The sequence below is a fragment of the Mauremys mutica genome, chromosome 11 (assembly GCF_020497125.1).
Source record: "Mauremys mutica isolate MM-2020 ecotype Southern chromosome 11, ASM2049712v1, whole genome shotgun sequence".
Taxonomy (NCBI): Eukaryota; Metazoa; Chordata; order Testudines; family Geoemydidae; genus Mauremys; species Mauremys mutica.
Window position 1 is genome coordinate 17,662,565 of NC_059082.1, and position 23,690 is coordinate 17,686,254.

At 44.5% G+C, this 23,690-nt stretch overlaps 1 protein-coding gene across 4 annotated transcripts in view; it reads right to left on the bottom strand.

The window, feature by feature from the left end:
* Nucleotides 1–5,848: 5,848 nt before the first annotated feature.
* The window catches only part of SH3GL3 (SH3 domain containing GRB2 like 3, endophilin A3), a 74,839-nt gene continuing 56,997 nt past the window's right edge, over nucleotides 5,849–23,690 (bottom strand). For 3 of the 4 annotated variants that reach the window (XM_044981229.1, XM_044981228.1, XM_044981231.1), the window contains 5 exons: nucleotides 21,889–22,022; nucleotides 19,645–19,803; nucleotides 17,835–17,938; nucleotides 16,723–16,850; nucleotides 5,904–6,701 (listed from right to left, as the gene is read on the bottom strand). In XM_044981229.1, coding sequence (XP_044837164.1) covers nucleotides 6,496–6,701; nucleotides 16,723–16,850; nucleotides 17,835–17,938; nucleotides 19,645–19,803; nucleotides 21,889–22,022 — 731 coding nt within the window. In that variant the 3' untranslated portion in view covers nucleotides 5,904–6,495. Of the gene's footprint in view, nucleotides 6,702–16,722; nucleotides 16,851–17,834; nucleotides 17,939–19,644; nucleotides 19,804–21,888; nucleotides 22,023–23,690 lie in introns of all 4 variants that reach the window. The other variant, XM_044981230.1, reaches the window with a different exon arrangement.

Here is a 23,690-nt window from a genome sequence, read left to right on the forward strand (position 1 = left end):
TCACTCTTGGGCTTTAATGTTTAAACGTATGCTCACGTTGCTAGACAGATTTAGTTATTTTAACATCTGTATTTGTGAATTCTAATTGTAGCTAAAAACACATACACCTAAAGAGCTAAGTCTCCTTTCCCTTAAGCAGATGCTTTCACTAATAGACTAATCTGCTTTAGAAACTATTGCACACTATTCATAGTACAGTTTCTGAATAAAACTGAAATTGTAATGAACTTTCTGTAGAAAGAAAAGTGGTTTTTTACATACCAAATAGTAACACTAGTTACTAGTATACTATGCTATAGGTATGAGAGGATGGAATGCTGGAAATGTTTAGAGAAGCTGCAACAGTTTGAATCAAACTGCTAGTAATTTCACTTTCAAATAGCCAGTCTTCTAGAAAGATGTAAACAGCACCATAAAAAATTAAACCACCCCAATTTTTTTCACTAGTAGGCTAATAAAGCCCAGTCAGCAGTGCTTAAATATAAACTACATAACAGCCATACTGCATCAGACCAAAGGTCCATCTAGCCCAGTATCCTGTCTGCTGACAGTGGCTAATGCCAGGTGCCACACAGGGAATGAACAGAACAGGTAATCAAGTGATCCATCTCCTATTCCCAGCCTTTGGTAAAAGAGGCTAAGGCTCCCATCCTGGCTAATAACCCTTGATGGACCTATCCTAGTTCTTTTTTTGAACCCTGTGATTAGTCTTGACCTTCACAACATCCTCTGGCAAAGAGTTCCACAGACTGACTGTGCATTGTATGAAAAAATACTTTGTTTTTAAACGTGCCTAGTAATGTCACTTAGTGACTCCTAGTTGCATTGAAGTAAATAACACTTCCTTATTTACTTTCTCCACACCAGTTTAGATCTATCATATCCCCCCCCTTAATCATCTCCTTTCCAACCTGGAAAGGCCCAGTCTTAATCTCTCCTCATATGGAAGCTGTTCCATACCCCAATCATCTGTTGCCTTTTTCTGAACCATTTCAGTATCTTTGTTTAGATAGGGTGACCACATCTGCATGCACTATTCAAAATATGGGCATACCAGGGATTTATATACAGACAAGATATTTGCTGTCTTAAATTCATTCCACAGCAAATGTTCCAGCCACTCCAGTACTACTGTAGTCAACCCTAATTTAAGTAACTTAGAGCAGACACTTCCCAATAGTTCTATCTATAACCAGAGGACAGGCATGAGGAGAAAAAAGTGGGTTCTATTTCTTGTCCATCTAGATCAGGGGTGGGCAAACTCTTCAGCCTGAGGGCCGCATCAGGTTTCAGAAATTGTATGGAGGGCTGGTGTGGTAGTGGGGGGGTTGTGCCTCTCTAAACAGCCAGTTGAGGACTAGTGGGCTGCTGAGTCTTAACCCAACCTTGTTGGTTGCTGAAGTTAAACTCTGTTCTCAATGCACAGTATCTCCATTGGGGGATTGGGTTAACAAATTAAAATGCAACCCCTAGGACATAAAAAGCACATTTTTAATGTAAAAGGCAAGGGGAAAAAGCCAAGGAACAGCTAGATGAACAGGTTAAACCCTGCACCTAATGTGCAGATCCAGCTTAAAAGTATCTTCAAAATATCCTTTCAGATTTAAAAAAAAAAGATGGATACAACCCCACTCTGTCCCCAGCCATAGCTGCTGTGTACAGTTCCTGAAGTGGAGTTCAAGCAGGCTGCCTGAACAGCAGGGGACTATATAAAAACAAGGCCTATTGCTGATGTACAGTGGAGGTACCTTCTTCCCCCTTCACTGTGCCTGTGGCCCCCTACGTGGAGCCCTTTCCTTACTAGTTATGTGAAGTATCCCCAATACTTACAGTTAAAGCTGCAAGGCAGATCTTTCACTGGATGGAGCAGTTCCCACATGGCTCAAGCTCTGGATTTCTGGAGCAAAGGTGGCCTCACTGGTGAGGTTAACAGAGAATCCTTTCCTGCTCAGTCAGGCTGCTTAGGCTGACAGGTTTTCCTCCCTGTCCAATGCTTTCAACAACGTGGCTGTTTCAGAGGTAGTTTGCTTGTAGGTGTGTCCTCACTCAGGTGAGAGGCAAAATGGAGTTCTCTGCCTACCCCTGCAGTGAACAGCTGTTTCATTCTGCTGGTGCCCAGTAGCCAACTCCCTTCCTCTGAATACTACTTATCTGGGTGGAGAGCACAGGTCTGGGCTCTCTTAGTATGTCAACCTGGCCTTGTAGCGTCTATCACTGATTGGGGTTCTAAACACAGGCTCAGATAGGTAGTTGCAGCCAGTTTTTGGGAGCTGTTTCTCAAGATCCCAAAATGGCAAGTTACTCACTATTTGCTGAATAGCTTGTAAGAGTTGTTGGTAAACTGGGCTACCTTAACACAATAGTAGCTCTGTTTTAGGCTATCAAAGATGTATTCCATATTCTCATCTCTGCTATTCCCCTTGGCACAAAGACAATCGAAAGCTTGCTTAAAGTGCTTTCCCTAGTGTAACTCTGGGGTGGCATAAAATCAGCTCACATCCTCCCATAGTGAGTCATAGGACTCTCAGTGGTGGTCTGGGGCTAACTTGGTTAACAGACACTAAAGCTAGCCTATTCTGAAAGTAGTAAGTCCTGCCCTGATAGTTCTACAGGTATACAACAGGCAAAACCAACATGTACTAGCTCTAGGCAAAGTAATAAATCCTAACCATGTGTTTAATACTGGCTTCTCTAGGGCCCATCTCTGGAAGCTATACCCACCCACCTTTGCTAGATCTCCTTGATGTCTTGTACTTAAGACAAGCTGTGTCATGAAGGGCATGATACGTAAGAGCAGTGTTTGTAACAAAGTGAATCTATTTCCCCATGTTAAGTATCCTCACACCTTCTTGTCAACTGTCTGGAATGGGCCATCTTGATTATCACTACAAAAAGGTTTTTTTCTCCTGCTGATAATAGCTCATCTTAATTAATTAGCCTCTTAGAGTTGGTATGGAACTTCCACCTTTTTTGTGTTCTCTGTATGTATACATATTCTTACTGTATGTTCCATTCTATGCAGCTGATGAAGTGGGCTGTAGCCCAGGAAAGCTAATGCTCAAATGAATGTTAGGCTCCAAGGTGCCACAAGTACTCCTTTTCTAGTCTTAGGCACTGCAAATAAACAAGCTGGAAGCCATTTAAGTAAAAGCTCTCCATTTCCCAATTAAATGCCTGTGGAAAGCATCCATCAACAGCAGAGATAAGGATTTTCACTGTGTTATATGTTGTGCTGCTGTTAATTGGCTGAAGTGGGTATTAAGGTCAAGGAAGTATCACTTTGACTTTGTTTTGTTGTCAATTTTGGAAGCTTCTTTTTGCTAGAATAAATCAGTTGTGGACAGAGCCGGTGCAAGGAAGTTGCGTGCCCAAGGCAAAACTTCCACCTTGCACCCCCCCCCCAAGCAGCTAACTCAGCCCCCCACCCAGGGAAACCTCCCCACAGCAGCTACCCCCCACCACAACAGCTAACCCCTGTCACCCCCACAGCAACTAACCCCACCCATGGAGACTCCCCCTGTCCCCCCACAGCAACTAACCTTGCCATGGCAGCTAACCCTGCCTGGGTAGCCCGCCCCAGCTCACCTCGGCTCCGCCTCCTCCACTGAGCACGCCGGCGCTCCGCCCAGGCTTGCGGCACTGATTGGAGGAGACTTAGAGTGGGGCTGTGTGCTCAGCAGAGGAGGCAGAGAGGAGGTGAGCTGAGGTGGGGAGCTGTTCTCCTGTGTGCCCCTTCCCCCGTTACTGCGGGCAGCCCTCCCCGTGCGCCCCCCCCCCCCCACCGAACTCACCTCCACTCCACCTCCTCGCCTGAGGGGACTTTTAGGTGCCCCCAATCACTAGGCGCCCTAGGCAGCCGCCTAGTTTGCCTAAATGGTTGCACCGACCCTGGTTGTGGAGTATCCTGGTTTTTCCCCCACACTGCCCTCAGCCTCTGGATTGTGCCCTTGGTAGCGTTCTGTTCCTGTACAAGCTTCCATCCTTTGTTGACTGCAATCAGCAGGAAGAGACTATTCATTCTCTGGTCTAGAACTAGGTTAGCCTACCCAAATGTAGCAGTGAAGACTTTAAGCATTTAAAAAATGCATTTTCCTGTTGAAATAGTATCACTTACCTCTGATGAAGAATGGGGGAGTTGCATACAATAATTAAAGCATAATAGCTGTAGGGGTTAGTACATTACTCTGTGGAACACAGTTAATTCCTACTGGAGCTTTTCTCACACACACACACACGGCCGGCTCCAGACCCCAGCGCGCCAAGCGCGCGCTTGGGGCGGCATCCCGCGGGAGGGCGGCAGGCGGCTCCAGCGGACCTCCCGCAGGCATGCCTGCGGAAGGTCCGCTGGTCCCGCGGCGCTGGTGGACTTCCCGCAGATGTGCCTGCGGAGGGGCCGTTGGTCCCGCGGCTCCGGTGGAGCATCCGCAGGCATGCCTGCAGGAGGTCCACCGGCACCGCGGGACCAGTGGACCCTCCGCAGGCACATCTGCGAGAGGTCCACCGGCGCCACAGGACCAGCAACCAGCAGAGCGCCCCCCCGCCGCGTGCCGCCCTGCTTGGTGCGGCAGAAATCCTAGAGCCGCCTCTGCCCACACACACCCAGGAACCAGACAATGACTAGTGCAACTGGGACTACTCAAGCACACATGGAAGTGATCATTTGTTTGACATTCACCTCTACTGTTGCAGACTAAGAACTGGCTGGGAGGAGCCTAGTTTGAAACTCCCAACATTTCAAGGTGGTAACTTGCAAATGAAGAGCTTGAAAGTAGTTTAAAAGCTGAGCTGGGGAGTGGGAGAGAGGTCTGCAGAGAAACAGATAGGTCCCTAGTGCCTAGATACTGAAGAAGACCCCCCCTGCTTAATCCTGGGGCCCATTTTTATGAGACAAATGTTAAATTTAGGTAAGAATTGCTTAGACTCATTATTTTAACTGCTTTCTCTCTGCATGTTATAATTTTTCTGAATATGAATCCTACTCTTTGACAAAGAAGCTGCTCTAAGTCACCGCAGTTTTATACTGGTTACAAGCTCCTGGAGATCATTTTGTAGCAAGGGCCAAACCTAGTTAGGGCTGCAGCGGTAATATAGTCAGAGTGGAGCGAATTACATGATTCCATAGTGGAAGAAGCGAAGGTGCAGGCCTCTGGCTGGAAAGCGTGCCCTAGAGGGAAGCTGGCTGAGAGAGCAGAGGTACAAATTCATCCTTGCATTGTACCACCTCTACTTTCAAAACACTGGCTCTGGTGTCTTAGCCAGTGAGCAACTTGGCTGCAGTTCACCTGTTCTCCCCTGCCCACTGATTTCCTTGGCCATTGCTAATTAAGGCCAAGGGGAGCTCAAACAGGCTATACCTCCATTGCAGAAATAGGCTGAGTCTCTGTCCCTGCCTCGATTTGTGCCTCCTGGGTTATAAAATGGCTTGCAATCTTTCTCTGCACATTCTCTAGTGCTCCTCTTCCTCCCTCCCCCTTAAAAAAAAAAAGTGTCAATTAGCATTGTCATTTCAATTGGCTACAAGTCTGTCTCTAGAAATACACTTCCCCATTTATCTCAATCAAGTTATCTTCTACAGCTCTGGCCATAGCAGACATGATCTAGCATCAGTTTGTACTTGGCTCAAATGAATATGAAGAGAGGCTGCTTTTCTCCTATCCCGTTAATAAAAGATAATATAAACAGTCATTATGAATGAATGTGAGTGAGCTACATTTCTAGGATTCTATTTTAGATGAGACCACAACGTTACAAATGCAGCCGTCAAAGATTCAGGGAATTGGTCCTGACAGTTCATTTTGTACAATGTCAAACGCCTTCTGAAAATTGAGGTGCATCTATAGAGGAACGTGCTCTTTTACAGCATTAAAAACCACTGCTTGAAAACAAGTGCCAGAAATCCAACTGTATAAACAGCAGTCTTTACACTTTCCCCACAGTAATATTTATTAAGTATAGTCAGTAAATTAGAGGAATATTCAATTAAGTCTTTGTACTTAGTACACGAACATCTTAGCCTTTTGTCAACATTCAATGTGAAGCACAGATTAGGTTAATCACAGTAAATTACATTGCGATGGATGAAAAAGGCTTAGTGACATCAGTAATTCTTAACTGGTTACAATTAGTTTTCGACAGTAAAATCATTGCAGCCAGAGGATTATTTTAAAAAGGCTCCACATACAGTAAGAGCAAAGGAATATATTTTTGGAGCAACAGTGAGCTACCAGTAAACACCTCAGACAGTAATCTTCCAGGCACAAAAGCAAAAAAAAGTGGAGGTTGGTTTTTTTGCATTTTCACGTAGCCGAGGAAGGGTTGGGGGTTTTTGGTTTTTTTTGTATACAAACTAAAGGAATACAAAATAAATACATTTAAAAAAGATGCATACAAAAATCTGTCAGTCAAATAGCAAGGCTTTCACAGAATGCCACATTGATTAAACAATTGTGAATCCATTTCAATCATGAAATTATGTTCACGGTTTGAATTAGGTGTTCACTGAGGCAAAGGTACCATCACTTCGACATAATTAATGGGGAAGAAGCCAGACTCTCCATTTAACATCCCTTCGTACCAATTCTCATCAATTTGATTGGTCAAAGTAATGATGTCGCCTTCCTTAAACCCCAGCTCGCCTTCATTTTCTGGCTCAAAGTCATACAGAGCTTGGCAGCAAGGCTGATCCATGTGCACTGAAGAACCTGTCCAAGTGACAGAAAAGAAAATATTTAATAGCTCTAAAGTACTCCACTTACCTATGGAGCATGAAAACAAGGAGAGACACTTAGCTCTGCTGTGCAGCAATGGGCTGAATGGGCCCATATTGTGGGTGCTGTTAGTTTTCCCACCACCACTTTCACCTACGCAAAGTCTGTTCCTGCCATGTGATGTCATGTACAGCATAGGGGGTGATGAACTGCATACAGGGTAGCTCTCTTTTCCTCCCCTTAAAAGCCAATATATTTTTACTGCCATTTGAATTCCCTTGGGAAACCTGAATCGCTTTAACATTTGGAGTGGTCATGAATTCTATTACCATGGGGTTTTTAAAAAAAGAGGTGAGTGGACAGGCATGATGGCAAACAGCTGAACAAATGTCTATTCAGTCTATAGAACTAGGAACTGGGCTGCATGGAAGCTAACTAGAGGACAGGAACTCAACAAGAACACTATACACCAGAACTATAAACAGTTTAAAGATCCAATCCTACCAACATGTATGCGTGAGAATGGCCCTACTGATTTCAGCAGCACCCCTCTTATATGAAAATGTTTTCAGGACCGGGACCTTAATCGTCAAATAGGGATATGAGGTTCTATCCTCTTCGCCACATGAAGAGAGACAATTATCTCTAAGTTGTATTTACAGATAGCTGCTCTGGTAGGGCAGCTCGTGTGTACAAAACACTCACTGAATCTGCCCTTTACCTCCATTCGATCAACGGTTATGTTAGCAACAACACTGCCTCTTAAAGTTTGTAAAACTATTTTTTGGATGAGGATTAATTGCAGCCTCATTCACACAGTATCTGACTTTCTTTGTGATTTTAGTTTATTGTGTTTGGCTTAGTTACACTGTAAGATGTTCACTCCAAACTTTCTTGTGTTTAAATATTAGTGGCACATATATTATATGCACATAATACTAAAACCAGTACTTAAACTTATGGGGAAAAGTCAACATGAATAATTATTGTACATGTATGATAAAGTACAAGAGATTTTCACAGCTAGCTGAAGTGGCTAACTTTGCAAGTGTAATCTTTTCAGCGTTATAGACATTCTCATGTATGGATGGTTAGCATATATCCAAGCCAGCTAGGATATGTGAATAATACATTATTATAGTCATTCATTCAACCTCTGAACAGTAAATTACGCTAACAGCATTCCTCCACTATTCATATTCTAGAGATCGGTTCCATGGGCAGAAGGCTACCCATAGTTTCAGCTGAGATTCATTTTTTTCTATGACATTGATTAAAACTTATCTATTTTACTAAAAGAAAAATCCAGTGATTTTGAATAAAGTCTATTCACAAAGGGGAAATGGCGGGGGGGAGGTTTCATGCTGCCTCTTGCTAATTTACAGTAGGAAAGTGCATTATATCAAGACAAAAGTTTTTAGTGCTCTCTTTAATACTTACAGCAAAACAGCTAATGAGGCTCTTTAATATTAAATTATTCTAGCTACTCTTTTTGCTCAAAATCTGCACTATTCTCAAATATTCTAATCTTGGCTCTCTCTCCAAGTTATCTAGCATGCCAATCAAGCAATCAGATTGAGGTCCAATTTCTGTCTGGAATAGTCTATATATTCTGTTAAATATTGCAATACGCACGCAGATTTTCAAAACCAATGAAGCTGTTAAAAATTCCATGTCACTCATGAAAATTTGTTTTTAAATCTGCTAATCACAGTGCTATTGTTATAAAATGTAAGGAAAGGAAACCATTAAAAAGTAGCTGCTCAGAGAAATTTTCTAGCAATGAGAAGCAGAAAGAGCATTTTGAGCAAGCAAAACTACTCAATCAGTAAATGCTTCTCTTGTATCTGTGGACAAACATTAGCAATGGATCTTTAAAGCGATGACGACAAAAGTAGGGGCACAATGTTAGATTGTTTTGCCCCAAAATTTTAACATTATGCTTCGTGGATGGATTCCCTATTCCTTTCCAGCCTGTTTACACCACTCTAGCAATGTAAAAGGGCATAAACACAGTAGAAATGGCCCCCAGGGAATTCCCTCAGCAAAAGGGGTTTCCCTTGGAGGTTGTAGAAAAGATGGAGTGCTTTTATGCCGCTGCCTTCACGGCCCTGCACTAGAGCACAAAATGGGGGGTGGCCAGAATGTGCTGTGCTCTGGCTATTTCCATTCACAGCCACAATAGCAAATCAGGTATTCCCCAGGTCAGATGGTTGTTTAAAGCTACTTTTGTACTCTCTTCCTGACCTGTGATAAGCCCAGCTCAGACCAAGCCAGGATCTGGGCTATAGTCTTCCACAGAAATAGGGTGAATAGTTTAAAAAAAATAATTGAGTGTTTTCAAACAGCTTCCTCACTATAGAATGTGGAAGCTGTATCCGCTCAGATGAAGTTCCAACAGCAGAAGACGCCTCTCTGAATAACTGAAAACATTTCTTGTTTTCACCAGCTGTTCTGGCGGGGGCTTGACATACAACTTTTACTCCAGCAATCAGTTTGTTTCTGACACAGCAAGATATGTGATGTTACATTGATAACCTTGGATGCAGAATGTATTTTTTTTAAAAGTGTGAGTCTTTTAGGATCATAACTACACAGTATATTGCATTGGTTTTGTTTTTCTTAGAGGAGGGATAAAAAGATCGGGAGTGGGGAAGGAACTTTTTGCCTTTTAGGCTCCAAACACGTGGGGGAGGAGGGTAATCTCAGGCAACGCAGAAGGATCTTAAAGTAATGGCTACAGCTACTCCAGAGCCTAACATTAGTCAAGGCCTTCACTAGAGTAATACAGCTGCTGCTAATCTACTGCACCTGGTGTCACTGCTGTACAGTGTGGCAAAACAAAGCTTCCCAGCTGAAAAGAGCAGAGGCAGCGCTGGTTGCTAGTTTTAAAAATACACAATTTAACAAACACAAAGAGGTCACATGGCTCCATCCTTCCCCACTGTGCAAACTATCTGAAGGCTGTTGCAGAGATTTAAGAAGCTAAGGAAACTGCTGCAGCATTTCTGTTAATGTACAGTACTGCGCCTGTCTCTCTAATTGTAGCTGAAGCAACATGCTGCCTACTGTAGTTGCTGAGTTCATGGATTTAGACTGAGCGCTCTTGGGGCAACAACTGTCTTTTTGCTCTACGCTTGTCTAGCACTTTGCACAATGGGGTACTGGTCCATGACAAGGCTCCTTGGTGCTATGCTAATGCACCATAAATAAACATACATATCTAAAGACTGTTTATACTGACCTACTGGACTCCCCAAATGCAGATTGAATTTATAATGAAAGAACATAGAGGAAGTATTGGAAAGCATGAGGCTAAATGTACTTGTGGGACTGCCCTATCTGATGCCAGATGACCATTGAAAAATGCCACTTTTCCTCCAAAGAAACTTCTGGTAGGTGTTGTGCCTCTGTTTTCCGCACATTGAAGTATACAATACGGTAGCAAAAATATATAGTAAAGAAAGACTCACATCCTAGATGTGCCTGAGGATATAATTATTCTAGCCCTCTCTTACAGCCTGATTCTGTAAACACTTACGCACATAAGTAACTTTTACTCCCATGAGTTAGTCCCATTAAATTCAAACATAGGACAGCTAACCACAACTACTTTTCTTTGATGAGCAAAATGAATGAGAGGTAAGATGTGACTCTGCATTTAAACAGTTTCATAATGAGCCAGATGACACTCTCAGCTTCTGCTGATTAATTAGGACAACAGCGAATTAGAACAAAACATAGATTTGTCATCTGCACTTAATCAGTAAAGCAGTTAAATCATCCAGAACTTTTTTCCATGAAATAATGTTTCTAAGGACCTGATACTTCACTGTGTTTGCATGTCACTCCTGTAAGTAGTCCCACTGTACTAGGAACTGTACAAAGGAAAACACCACCCCCATTCCAAAGAGCTTACAATGTACAAGGTACAATACGATGAAATATGGAATAAAGCATTCCAACATACAAGCAAAGGGCTAGCCTATGATAGCAGTTACACTTAACTTACTTCGCAAGGAGTCCCATTGAATTCAATGGATATATTTGAGGAAGGTCCTACTGAGTACGAGAAAGAGCATCAGGATCAAGTTGTGTCAGTATACCAGGGGTCGGCAACCTTTCAGAAGTGCTGTGCCGAGTCTTCATTTATTCACTCTCATTTAAGGTTTCACGTGCCAGTAATACATTGTAACGTTTTTAGAAGATCTTTCTATAAGTCTATACATACAATAGTTTAGTTATATATTAAAGTAAATAAGGTTTTTTAAATGTTTAAGAAGCTTCATTTAATTTTAAATTAAAATGCAGAGCCCCCCGGACCGGTGGCCAAGACCTGTGTGAGTGCCACTGAAAATCAGCTTACGTGCCGCGTTCGGCATGGCTGCCATAGGTTGCCTACCCCTGCAGTAAATGCCTGCATCTGTAATTTTCACTCCATGCAGCTGAAGAAGTGAGGTTTTTTACCCACGAAAGTTTATGACCAAATAAATCTGTTAGTCTTTAAGGTGCCACCAGACTCCTTGTTGTTTTTGTGGCTACAGACTAACACGGCTACCCCCAATAAAGGATCTAGTTCAAGTGACCAGAGGGATGCCAGACACACATTTTGATAGTGTCAGCAGGGATGGAGGGGTGGGCAGAGAAGTTAAGTGTGAAAATGCTCACTTTTGTAGAAAGTAGAAGAGAGTTTATAGGAGCGATCTGAATGAGCTGAGAGTGCTGAAGATAGTGTCAAGCTTCCCCAGCTCCTAGCGTCGAAAACACTTGGCACCATTTTGCATAAATTGTCTGAACAGTATTTTCTAAATCATATAGTATACGTCAAATCTGTTTCAGACGTCTTGTTTAAATATAAAATAAGCACAGCAAGCTTCCCGGGTTATACTGCCAGAGCCACGTTTATCCCTGGCATAGAACTCAATAGTGCTGGCTTTCTAATGCGGGGAAGGAGGAGACAGAGGAGAATTACCCATGACTTTACTGATGACAACATCTGCTGGGAGAGGTAAGAACAGCAACCACGTCCTTAAGTTCTTTGGGGAAAAAAATTCAGAATGCTAGAACAGGTAACCACAATATGTACCTTTTTGGGGTCATTAAAGAGTCTATAGAACAGTTGCAAAGAGAAGGATTGAGGGAAATATTTTCTAACATCCACACCGCTATTTTTAGGGCACTAGCTCAAGCAGAGCTAGTGAATCTATCCAGGGCACAAGACACACTCCCAGCCTGGTGCAGCCTTTCCCCCCCATCCCCCTTCAAGCTGAGAGCATGAAGTATAGCCCCATATTTCCTCCTCCACTTCTAATTCTCTCTCTCTGTTTCCCTCCCAGCTCTCTGTAAAAAGAAACAAGACAGGCAGAAAACAGAAACAGAAAGAGTGATTAAAACCAGAGGGTAGAAAAGTAGCCCAGAGAGTAACTGTGTCTCGGAGTCAACAGCCAGCTCCTAATTCTCAAGCCAAGTGAAGGATGGACCCTCTGGATCATTTCCCCCCCTCCTCCCCCTCGGTGCTTTCCTTTCAGAGCCTCACCTATCCTGGTTATGGAAAAAGTGCTGGTGGCTTTTTACTCTTTTCCTTTTGTCTTATTATTGTTTGTCTTTTCTGTTTCATTATTTGCCTTTGCATATAGCTCACTAAGGGCTTGGCTACACTGGAGAGTTGCAGTGCTGGTGGTGGCTTTACAGCGCTGCAACTCACTCACCGTCCACACTTGCAAGGCACATACAGCGCTGTATCTCCCTGGCTACAGCGCTGGTTGTACTCCACCTCGACCTGGGGAATAACGACTATAGCGCTGCTGATGCAGCGCTGCTCCGCCAGTGTGGCCACCAAAAGCGCTGTTATTGGCCTCCAGAGGTATTCGGAGGTATCCCAGAATGCCTGTTCAGCCACTCTGCTCATCAGTTCGAACTCTACTGCCCTGGCCTCAGGTGACCAAGCATCAGGCACACCCTTTAAATGCCCTGGGAATTTTAAAACTCTCCTTCCTGTTTGCTCACCCAGGTGTGTAGTGCAATCAGTGAATCTTTCCAGGTGACCATGGCTCCACGTGGCAAACGAGCCCCAGCATGGAGCAATGGCGAGTTGCTGGACCTCATCAGTGTTTGGGGGAGGAAGCTGTGCAGTCCCAGCTGCACTCCAGCCATAGGAATTACAATACCTATGGGCAGATATCAAGGGCCATGCTGGAAAGGGGCCATGACCGGGACGCGGTGCAGTGCAGGGTTAAAGTGAAGGAGCTGCGGAGTGCCTACTGCAAAGCCCGCGAGCTGCCGTTTTTACAAAGAGCTGGACGCGATACTTGGGGGTTACCCCACCTCCACTCCGAGGACCATGATGGACACTTCAGAGCGGGGGGAGGAGGAAGAGGAGGAGGAAAGCGAGAGTGAGGGTACTGGGGTGGGAGGAGACACCCCGGAGTCCCAGGAGGCATGCAGCCAGGAGCTATTCTCAAGCCAGGAGGAAGGTAGCCAGTCGCAGCAGCTTGTACTTGGTGGAGGACAAACAGAGGAGCGGGTTTCCGGTAAGCAGCTTTTATTTTCAGGATTGAAATTTTTCGGGAGAGGAGGGAGGGTTAGGGATGCATGCATGCATGCATGCCTAGATGCGGCATAGCGCATTGATGTGGTCTATCACGTCACGGTAATCGGCCTCGGTAATCTCTTCAAAAGTTTCAGTCAGAGTGTGGGCAATGCGCTTGTGCAGGTTTCTTGGAAGAGCCACTGTGGTCCTTGTCCCAGTCAGGCTAACGCGTCCGTGCCACTGTGCTGTGAGGGGTGGGGGGACCATTGCAAAACACAGGCAAGCTGCACAGGGGCCAGGGCAGAATCCGCATTGCTGTAGAAGACCCTCCCGCTCTTCCCAGGTGACCCGCAGCAGCGAGATATCTTCCAGGATAAACTCCTGTGGAAAATGTTGGGATAGTGTTCAGTGTAGGTGCCCCCTGCAGCTGTTTGCTTTCCCCAACGCACAGAAACCCCGAGGACAGTACAGCCCTGAAACAAACAGTCCCCCTTACTCACCATTTCGGGGCTCCTGTGGGTTATATGCGCTCTCTTTGGGATGGGAAAATTATGCTATTGTGAAGACTGTTACCCTCCTTAACTGCGGGAGAATAACTGTCTGGTATAAACAATGCTGCCTCTGTTAAGTGTTGCATTTTTGCCTTTACAGATGCAACCTTGAGATCTCTGCTGCCCGTGTTATCAACGGCTGAGAGACTACAAAACCTCCGGAAGAAGCAACGAAAAAGCAAAGAAGACATGCTGCAAGCAGTTATGCAGCACTCTGTCACAGAGAATCAAAAAGTGCAGGACTGGAGGGAAAGAGAAACAGGCGGAGCACTACCGCGCCCGCCACTCCCCCCGCCGCCCTTGTCCCAAAGCTCTTTCCCTTGTGTCCCCATGTCAGCTCAAAACTCCCTTCCCCAGCATCCAGGTTCTTACCATCACCACCAGCTGCCTCCAACACCTGTACGTTCACCAAGCAGCTCTGAGAACTACGACCCTTACTCTCTGCACTCAATCCCCATCACCATGCAGTATAGGCATCCTGAAGTGCAGCAGTCATTGCACAGCACTCCAGACAGGACATATTCAAACCTGTGACTGTACAGTTCCCCACCCCACCCCCCTGCCCTTTTAGGTTCCCAAAAACTTGTGTGTCTGTCAATAAAGTTATTTTCTTTTCAATAAATGAATTCTTGGCTTTGAAAAGAGTCTATTATTGCAGAAAGTCAAAGATACCTTAGCCCAGGAAAGAAACAGGCACTGCAAATCAGCTGAGCAAACACAGATTCCTACTAACATTGTAACCACTGCACGTCACTCCTGTGCAAGGCACCAAACATTACTGTTGGTTTTCAGCCTCAAATTCCTCCCTCAAGGCATCTCTAATCCTTGCAGCCCTGTGCTGGGCCTCTCTAGTAGCCCTGCTCTCTGGCTGTGCAAATTCAGAATCCAGGCGTTGAACCTCAGAGGTCCATGCCTGACTGAATCTTTCATCCTTCCCTTCACAAATATTATGCAGGGTACAGCACGCGGATATAACCGCGGGGATGTTGCTTTCCCCCAAGTCCAGCTTCCCATACAGAGATCGCCAGCGCCCCTTTAAACGGCCAAAAGCACACTCCACAGTCATTCGGCACCGGCTCAGCCTGTAGTTGAACTGTTCCTTGCTGCTGTCAAGGCTCCCTGTGTACGGTTTCATGAGCCAAGGCATTAACGGGTAAGCGGGGTCTCCAAGGATCACAATGAGCATTTCGACGTCCCCTACTGTGATCGTCCGGTCTGGGAAAAAAGTCCCGGCCTGCATCTTTCTGAACAGGCCAGTGTGCATCATGCACCTTTCCGGGCTAGCCTGTGTTAATGTCAATGAAACGCCCACGGTGATCCACAAGCGCCTGGAAAACCATAGAGAAATACCCCTTCTGATTAACGTGCTCGGATGCTAGGTGGGGTGGTGCCAGAATAGGAATATGCGTCCCATCTATCGCCCCTCCACAGTTAGGGAAACCCATTTGGGCAAAGCCATCCACAATGTCCTGCATGTTCCCCAGAGTCATGGTTCTTCTTAGCAGGATGCGATTAATGGCCCTGCAAATTTGCATCAACACGATTCCAACGGTCGACTTTCCCACTCCAAACTGGTTCCCGACCGATTGGTAGCTGTCTGGAGTTGCCAGCTTCCAGATTGCAATAGCCACCCGCTTCTCCACCGGCAAGGCAGCTCTCAATCTTGTGTCCTTACGCCGCAGGGTTGGGGCGAGCTCAGCACACAGTCCCATGAAAGTGGCTTTTCTCATCCGAAAGTTCTGCAGCCACTGCTTGTCATCCCAGACTTCCATGATGTGATCCCACCACTCAGTGCTTATTTCCTGAGCCCAAAAGCAGCGTTCCACGGTGCTGAGCACGTCTGTGAATGCCACAAGCAATTTCGTGTCGTACGCATTACGTGACTTGCTATCATTGTCGGACTCCTCACTGTCCCTTTGGATCTTAAGGAATAGCTCAACTGCCAAACGTGATGTGCTGGCGAGACTCGTCAGCATACTCCTCAGCAGTTCGGGCTCCATTTCCCACAGAAATTGCGCTGCACAGAAACCGTTGAAAGAGGCAAGATGGTGCCAAATGTGGACGGAAAAACAGGGATTGCTGGGATGTGAAGTGATGCATCACGGGGCGTTGAGACAGGAAGCAGAATGACCCGCACCTTCCACCCCCTTCCCACAACCCAAAGCGCCAGAATGGGAAGAGGTGCTCTGTGGGATAGCTGCCCATAATGCACCACTCCCAACACCGCTGCAAATGCTGCAAATGTGGCCACACTGCAGCGCTGGTAGCTGTCAGTGTAGCCACACTGCAGCGCTTTCCCTACACAGCTGTATGAAGACAGCTTTAACTCCCAGCACTGCACACCTGCAAGTGTAGCCAAACCCTAAGGGTATAAGAGACAGAGGAAAAGTGCCTCTGATCAGTGAGATGAGAAATAAAGGGTCTGATCCAACATTTAAATCAGTTATTACATTTAGCTTCTCCACTGACCAGTGACAAGATTCATAATATTAAACACCTTGAAGAGAATTTAAAAAAAGGTGACCATTTTTTTCACGAGATCAGGGTCTATGCATGTGAAGTGGTGACAGATGCATGTTAATAGGTACAGCAGTCTCTCCTACACAGACTAAGTTTGCATATTTTATTGATCTGCCTTTGTGGAACCAGAAGGGGTTACATGCTAATAAAATAAGTTGTGTTCATATTTAATTTTCTGTGTTACACCTAAAAGTTTTACCCTTAACTGTTTTAAAAGTTAATAAAAAACACCAAGGAGACCATTTTCCAAGTGTGGGTGGCTAACTGTAGGCATAGGCAGCCTAGTAGCATAGACAACAGTGGGACTCTATGGGTTTTCAACTAGCATTATATGAGCAATACTTCAACTCCAGCAATTATAATTCCTCCATAAAATGCATACATCAACAGGCTGATTCCACAATCATGGGCTCACCTGATGATTTTATTGAAGAAATGTATGAAATCCCATTGTGTTGTTGATTATCACTGATTTCCAGAGCTGAAGTTATTACAGGTTTTGGCTTGAATTCATGCTTAGGACGACTAGATGCTCCATTTATTCTGAAACACAGAGAAAGTTTGGCATGAGATTTAATTCTGGAAGGCAACAGGAGCTTTGGAGCTTCTACTTGGATTCAGTGCTTTAACAACTGAAGGACAGATGGATTAAAAAAAATAAAAATACAGTTTGTAATTTCTTCACCCAGAATTGCTCGACTCCAATGTAACATTTCAGAAAGTCTATACTTCTACCCAGTTTTATAGCTGTGTTGACTGGGGCACAAAGCCTGACTTTCAAAAGTGCTGAGGACCCACAGCTACCATTGAGTTCAGTGCATGCTCTGGGTGATAAGCACTCCTGAAACTCAGGCTACAAAATGACATGTGCAGAAAGCAGCCAGTAAGCCAATGATGACTCAGACCATTTAGAACCCAGATCCTTGTTGGTTCTAACTATGAGAGCATAAAGCATAACTACGAGTGGTAATTTTTTTTCCCTTTTGCTCCATTAGTATCACACAAAGTCTCTGTGACCAATGAACACATCACGCCAGAACTGTGCTCCTAGCTAGCAATTTCGTGATGCATTGTAGGATTTTATGTGTACAACTATCATGATAAATAGGTCAGTTTTTTAACAAGGCTTCCAAAAATGTGTCGTAGAAAACATACGGCCATGTCTGTTTGTATGCACAAAACCCACCAGTAAATGGAGAAGCTCCTGATTAATTCCTGTATATGTGGGTGTGGGGGTTGGCATGAGCACAGAAGTATGTATCCATAAGTTTTAAGGTCAGATTTCATTAAAAAGAGGGATGTGAACTCTTAAAGGCCTACAGTGCATCAAGAAGTGACAGCTTGCAAGAGTTTGAGGTGGTTAAGTTCATTGAGATTCAGAGATGTAACAAATGACTATGGATATAAAAAGATGCATCCGTGAGGCATCTGTGAGATGCTGATGCTTCTGAACTGCAGCTCAACATCATACTCCCGAATGTTAGCTCCAAAAGATGTTGAGAATTCTCTGATCAGGTTTATTCTTACCGGTTTTGCAGTGTGCTCTGCAGTTCCTCCAGAATTTCTGTGGACTGTTTATGGTAGTCTAATGCTGCTTCTATAAATACTGCCAACTGGCTAACTTGCTCTACCTAAAGTATAAAGTAGAAAATGACTTTAAGGAGTCTGCGTGCCAGCTATGGAATCAACTACAAGGGTTATAAACAGACAATAATAAGCCCGGTTAAAAACACTCAAAATAGACCAGGTATCTCATAAGATCTTGGGATCTTACAAGGTGATAGTTCTATATAGTAAGGATTTGACATAGCCTGCAATGAGCTCTATGTGGGCAGAGTCCTGTGACTGTGCTGAGCCCCAGGGAGTCTTACTGCAGGATCAGGACCATAATACAGGGCATGTTCTCGTGTCCATAATGGGGCTTATTCAAAGGAAGTAACTTGATCAAATATATGTATGTTTTCCCCTAACTTAACTGGGAAATATTCTGAAACAGACAAGGACAAGATCCCATTTCTGGTAGCAGTGGTTTTCAGATCAATGAGATCTGGCTAAGTGAGGTTATGCCATATCTTATTACACAGTCCATTAATGTTGTTTTTAATTGCTTTAGCCCACAAACTGCAGTCCTGAAAAGGTCCAGACTTATCTCACTAGGTGGCAGCATTTATAAACTGATAAATAAAGTGTTATTTATTGGCTCAGATTTAAAAATTGCAGTTAATTGTTCCAGAATCTGTATATTGAAATGGGGGAGGGAGGAGGGAAACACCATTCTCTCACGCAGTCACAAAAATATTTTAAAAAATGGTAAAAATACCCACAACACAAACTGGCCAATCCAAGAATAGCACTCTGATAAAGTAGTATTTATTTTCTCTTCTCTCGTTCTTTTTTTTCTTAAATACATGACATTTAGACAATGAGCTCCAATAAAGTGAAATACAACATATCACACGCTCCGGCCTTTACTGGGTCTGATCAGGAGAATGTGTCTGGGTAGATTTGTTAAGATTAAATTATTGTTTGTGTTGAATATTTTATCTGTTTTTTCCTACTCAAAGTGTTTACTGAAAACTCTGCTAGAACCCTAATGAAGCAAAACATTGCCACACAATATACGTAATTTAAATACACAGGGTCAGATCCTCACCTGGTGTAAACTGATGTAGCTCTACTGAAGTCAAGAGACCAACACCAGCTGAGGATCTGGCACAAAAATTTTTCATTTTACAAGACTTCACATATGCATTTCAATACATATATAGACATTCCTGCCAGTCCCTCCCACAATGGTTCAAACACTAACCTAAATGGCCACAGCTGCTGCACTAATTTAGACATAATTTGATGATGTACCTGCATGCTAAGCAAACTCTGACCCTGAGTAAGGCCCAGATGAACAAATTTTGTGCAGAGGACATGCATAGGGATAGTGGGGACAGAATCCTCCCTTCCAAAACAGCAACAAGATATTCAGTATGAGCTCAGCTACTCCATGACTGCTGTTACTGCTAGCTGTCTGTAGTAGTACATGTACCCCTGCACATGGGCTTTGCCTAGTTGTGAGCATGGGGTCACGATCCTGCCAGTTTCCTCCCTCCCACAAACTTTCCACATTCACAGCCCCCGAGTGTGCTGCTCCATAGTGCAGGGTTGTGGAGTCCCCTTCCACGGCTCTGCAGCACATCCCTTTCCAAGCCACAGATCCATAGCTGCTTCTCTGCTTTTTAGTCCTTGCACATCTGGGAAGGAGAGGCGAGGATTTATCCTATCACACGTACAAACTCTCCCTTCTGTGCGCTCTGCAGGATTTGCAGCAGCACAACAGACTTACATCATTTTCTAAAAAGTTGAACATGCTTCTTTCTGCCAGCTCCTTTGACTCTTCAAATTTTTCTACTGCTTGTTTAACTTCTTCATCTGGGATCTTCCCTAAACGCTTCTTTTTATAGTCATAATCCAAACGACGGCCTTCTAGTTTCTTCAGATGATGCTAAATTAGAGAAAATGTTTCCCATGAGATCAAATGGAGACAAACCCAAACAAGCATGTTGTGATTCTATCATAACAAAAAACCTACTTACAATTATACTTATTCATATATGAAATTTAAAATTGTACAGACATCAAGAAGCACCATATGTGAACACTGAGAATTGGCTACCTAAATTTGCTATACAAGACATCCACCTCATGAACTTTGCTAAACATGCAAAGGCTGCAGATTGTCTAAATTAGAAGCAGGATTCAGACTAAATGTGCTTTTCTTTTACAGTTTGGCAGTAATTCAGTTCTAGCAGTTGTATTATTTGTAGTGTGACAGCTAAAATTTAAAGGGCTATTTTCTTCTCCCATTGCAGGAGGAGAACTCCAACTAACCCCTTCGTTCCTGAATTCTTTGTCAGGTATTAATCTGACACTCCTAGATAAGCAAATTGCACAAAGCGTTCCTGCCCCCAAAAATCCTGCACTTGACAAACTCTCAAAATGGAGTGAAAGCAACTGCACAAGGTGCTTATTAAAACATGATACATGTTTTTTTCTCTTTTCATCAATTCAGAGCAACAATAACTGAGAATAGAGTCATCCAGCACATGAGAAATCTGCAGCCATTGAGAGATTACTGTCTCTCTGCTCTTTAATTTGGGCACAGGTTTCTAAATCCGTTTTTGTATAAGTAAATATAACTTCTTCTAATTTCTGTTTCATCAGGGTTTTAACTTTTTTATTACTCAAGTCTATAGGAATCTAGAGGCCCAGATTTAAACTGTGCCTGGCTTTCTGGACAGTTGTTTTATCATAAGCAAATGCAATGAAAAACATTCTTCTGAAGGCTAAAAATTCATTCCCCGGTGTCCTATTTTTTGCCACAATGGTTCACGTTATTTGTCGTGCTGCTCTTTGGTCTCATATGTGCCTCACTGTTGTTGACCTAAACAACCTATATTAGTAGTCTTATTTGACTCCTTTTTAGAGCTAACTCCAGCATGGGAGAGCCAGAGGCAGGCTACTCAATAATAGAATAAACCAGGAAACTCAAAATCAACCAGAACTAAACTGAAATAATTGACACCCGCCATGCTAACAACAATTAATGAAATGTTATATTAAAATAAACAACAGAAAATATTAATATTCATTTTCTTTACTGTCTGTAAGCATGCAGACTCACCCCTGTGGCGCCACCTGGTGGTCTCTCAGGGAATTAGCTCGATTTCCAGCCCGCAGCTCCCTCTGCAGGCCAGTGATCCGCCACAGCTTGGCCCTCCATGTCCCTCCCAGACTGGGGCCCATTTTCTCTGGGATGCTGCCCCCGGCAATACCCCAACAATCTCTGTGGGTCTCCCTTTCCCAGGGAGCCCCCACCCACTACCCCCATCTTGCCTCAGTCTGGGCTACTGCCAGTCCTTACCTAGCCCCCACTCACTGGGGCAGACTGCAGTGTAAAAGCCACTCATCACAGGCAAGGGGGTTTGACCTGCTGCCTTCTTCTACCACCCAGTACCTCTACGGGCCTGGACCCAGGCCCTGCAGCCTGGGGAGTCACCAGCCTGGAGCTTCCCTGCTCCTCTGGCTCTTCCCCAGCCCTGCTTCACTCCCAGGTACCTTCTTACTCCCCTGCAGCCAGGCCAGTCTCCCTCCACAGCTAGAGGAGAGACTCTGCTCAGCTTCTGGCTGCCCTGGCCTTCTTATACGTCCCAACTGCCCTGACTGGGGTGTGGCCCATGTGAAGCTCCTTCCCCAATCAGCTTGGGCTTTTTCTCCTAGCCCCTAGCCCTCTCCCAGGCTGGCTTCTACCCAGTCAGGGCTGGAGCGGGTAACCACCCTTCTACACTGTCCTTTACTGTATTCAACTTTATTATATTGTAAACAGAGTAAAATAGGTGTGCCCATGAGCTGTATATCCTGACACTAGTTTTTAAGTAGATTTCACCACTGATTTCACAGGAGAGTTCTGCTTAAAATTTGATGGCGGAATGTACTGCATAAAAAGTTCCTGTGGATTAGGTTTCTAATGACTTTGTTTATTCATATATTTTCAATGTCATAGGGCTCATTTTTAACCTCAAAAACTCACCCCAATCTCTTTTAAGTCTTTGTCCTGTAATAACTGTAGAGGATCAATGAAGTTTTGCTTGACGTTAATATCGAGAGAGTCCTTCACCTCTGCCATCTGCTTCATGCTTTCACCAACATCCAGCAGTGCATTGCCTACAGGGAAGAACATGCTATTTATACACAGTAGATAGCACTTTATGTAAAAACAGGAGACTTTTTTATTAGATAACTCTTAAAAATGTTGGCTGCAGGCCCTTTAAGATGTAGAATGCAGAATATAAGACTACACGCTTGCTCTCTTCTCCTAGAGTTTCCAGAACTAGAAAGAATTTTGTCCTAATGTTTTCCATCCTTCTCCACTACCCCTCCAAGAAAACTATTGTTGGCTTGCATTATTGTCTCCACTCTTGGATTATTCAAAATGGGATACGCAGTTTCTTCTGTAGCTGCTTCTCCAGGTGGTAAGGCCCCAGAAATATCACAAGGCCAAAAGATACAGTATGTCACTTTAACATGACTAGTGTCACAGTCTAAGGGCAACTGCACATGGTCCCTCAAGGGTCCCACTTAGGGTTTCGAGTTCCCACCTGTCACTTCTCTTGGGCAGAGACCCACTTCCCTCTCCCCAGGGCCAGCTCCAGGCACCAGCATTCCAAGCTGGTGCTTGGGGAGGCAATCTGCAAGGGGCGGCAGTCCCTGTTGTTTTGCCCCCAAGCAGCACGCCGAATTGTCGCCGCGACCGGTGGGGGCAGTCCATGTGCCCTTAGGGCGGCACGTGCATTTCTGCGGCGGTGGCAATTCGGCAGCAGCTTCTATGTTTAGCTGTCCACGGCAGCTTCAGCTAAACATAGAAGCTGCCGCTGAATTGCCGCCGCCACAGAAACGCGCCTGCCGCCCTAAGGTCACACGGACTGCCCCTGTCGTCCGTGGCGGCAATTCAGCGCGCTGCTTGGGGTGGCGAAAACTGTAGAGCCGGCCCTGCCTCTCCCTCCACTCTGGGGGACTGAAGGCTGCACAGCTCCCTGTCGTACACTGTGATACCCCCAGCAAGCCAGTCTGCCTAAAGGCCAGTGCCTGCACCTTGCTTTGTCTTGGAGGGCTACGAAAAGTATATTGCTTGGTGTTACAAGTTACCACCCAGCTCTTTCTAAGCAAGCATATTTATTCTTAAGGTAAAAGCATTACAGAGACAACATTAAAAACAAGAAAAGTTCCTTTAACACATGCTAAAAACTTACTAATCAACCTTATCGGGCCCTAGTAGACCAAAGTCTTTCCAACCCTCCCACAAGGGTTGGAGCCTCTCTGGGCACAGAAGGTGCTGTCCATTTGTTGGATCAGAAAGAAGGCCCCGAGTCAGTTTAAATGCAGCCTTTTTATGCCAAAAGCCTTTTCTTTGTTTGTTGGTCTCTGGAACACCCAGTATATGCAAGCATCCCCAGCAGGTGGTGCCTCTTTGGACACGTTTACAACTAAGGTTAGTCACTTAAATCACCCCCCACTGTTTTTAGTTCCTGGAGAAGCTAAGTGCCACTCTCCCCCCAAAATCGCATAGAATCCTTGGCCCACAGGGACACATAAGCCATTCACAACCTTAATAAAATATATGTTCCCCCAAAGATAGTGTGTGAGGTCACAATATGTGTCACAATTAGTACCTACAAATCTGAGATCTCTTGTTCTCAGGGCAACAGATGTGCAGACAGAACAACATGAAAACAGTAAGCGATCTTTTATGTTTTATAAGTTGGAAACCAAAATGGCTAAGTTGGGTTCAAAGTGCCCCAAAATAGGAATATCTTTTAGCTCAAAAATGTAATT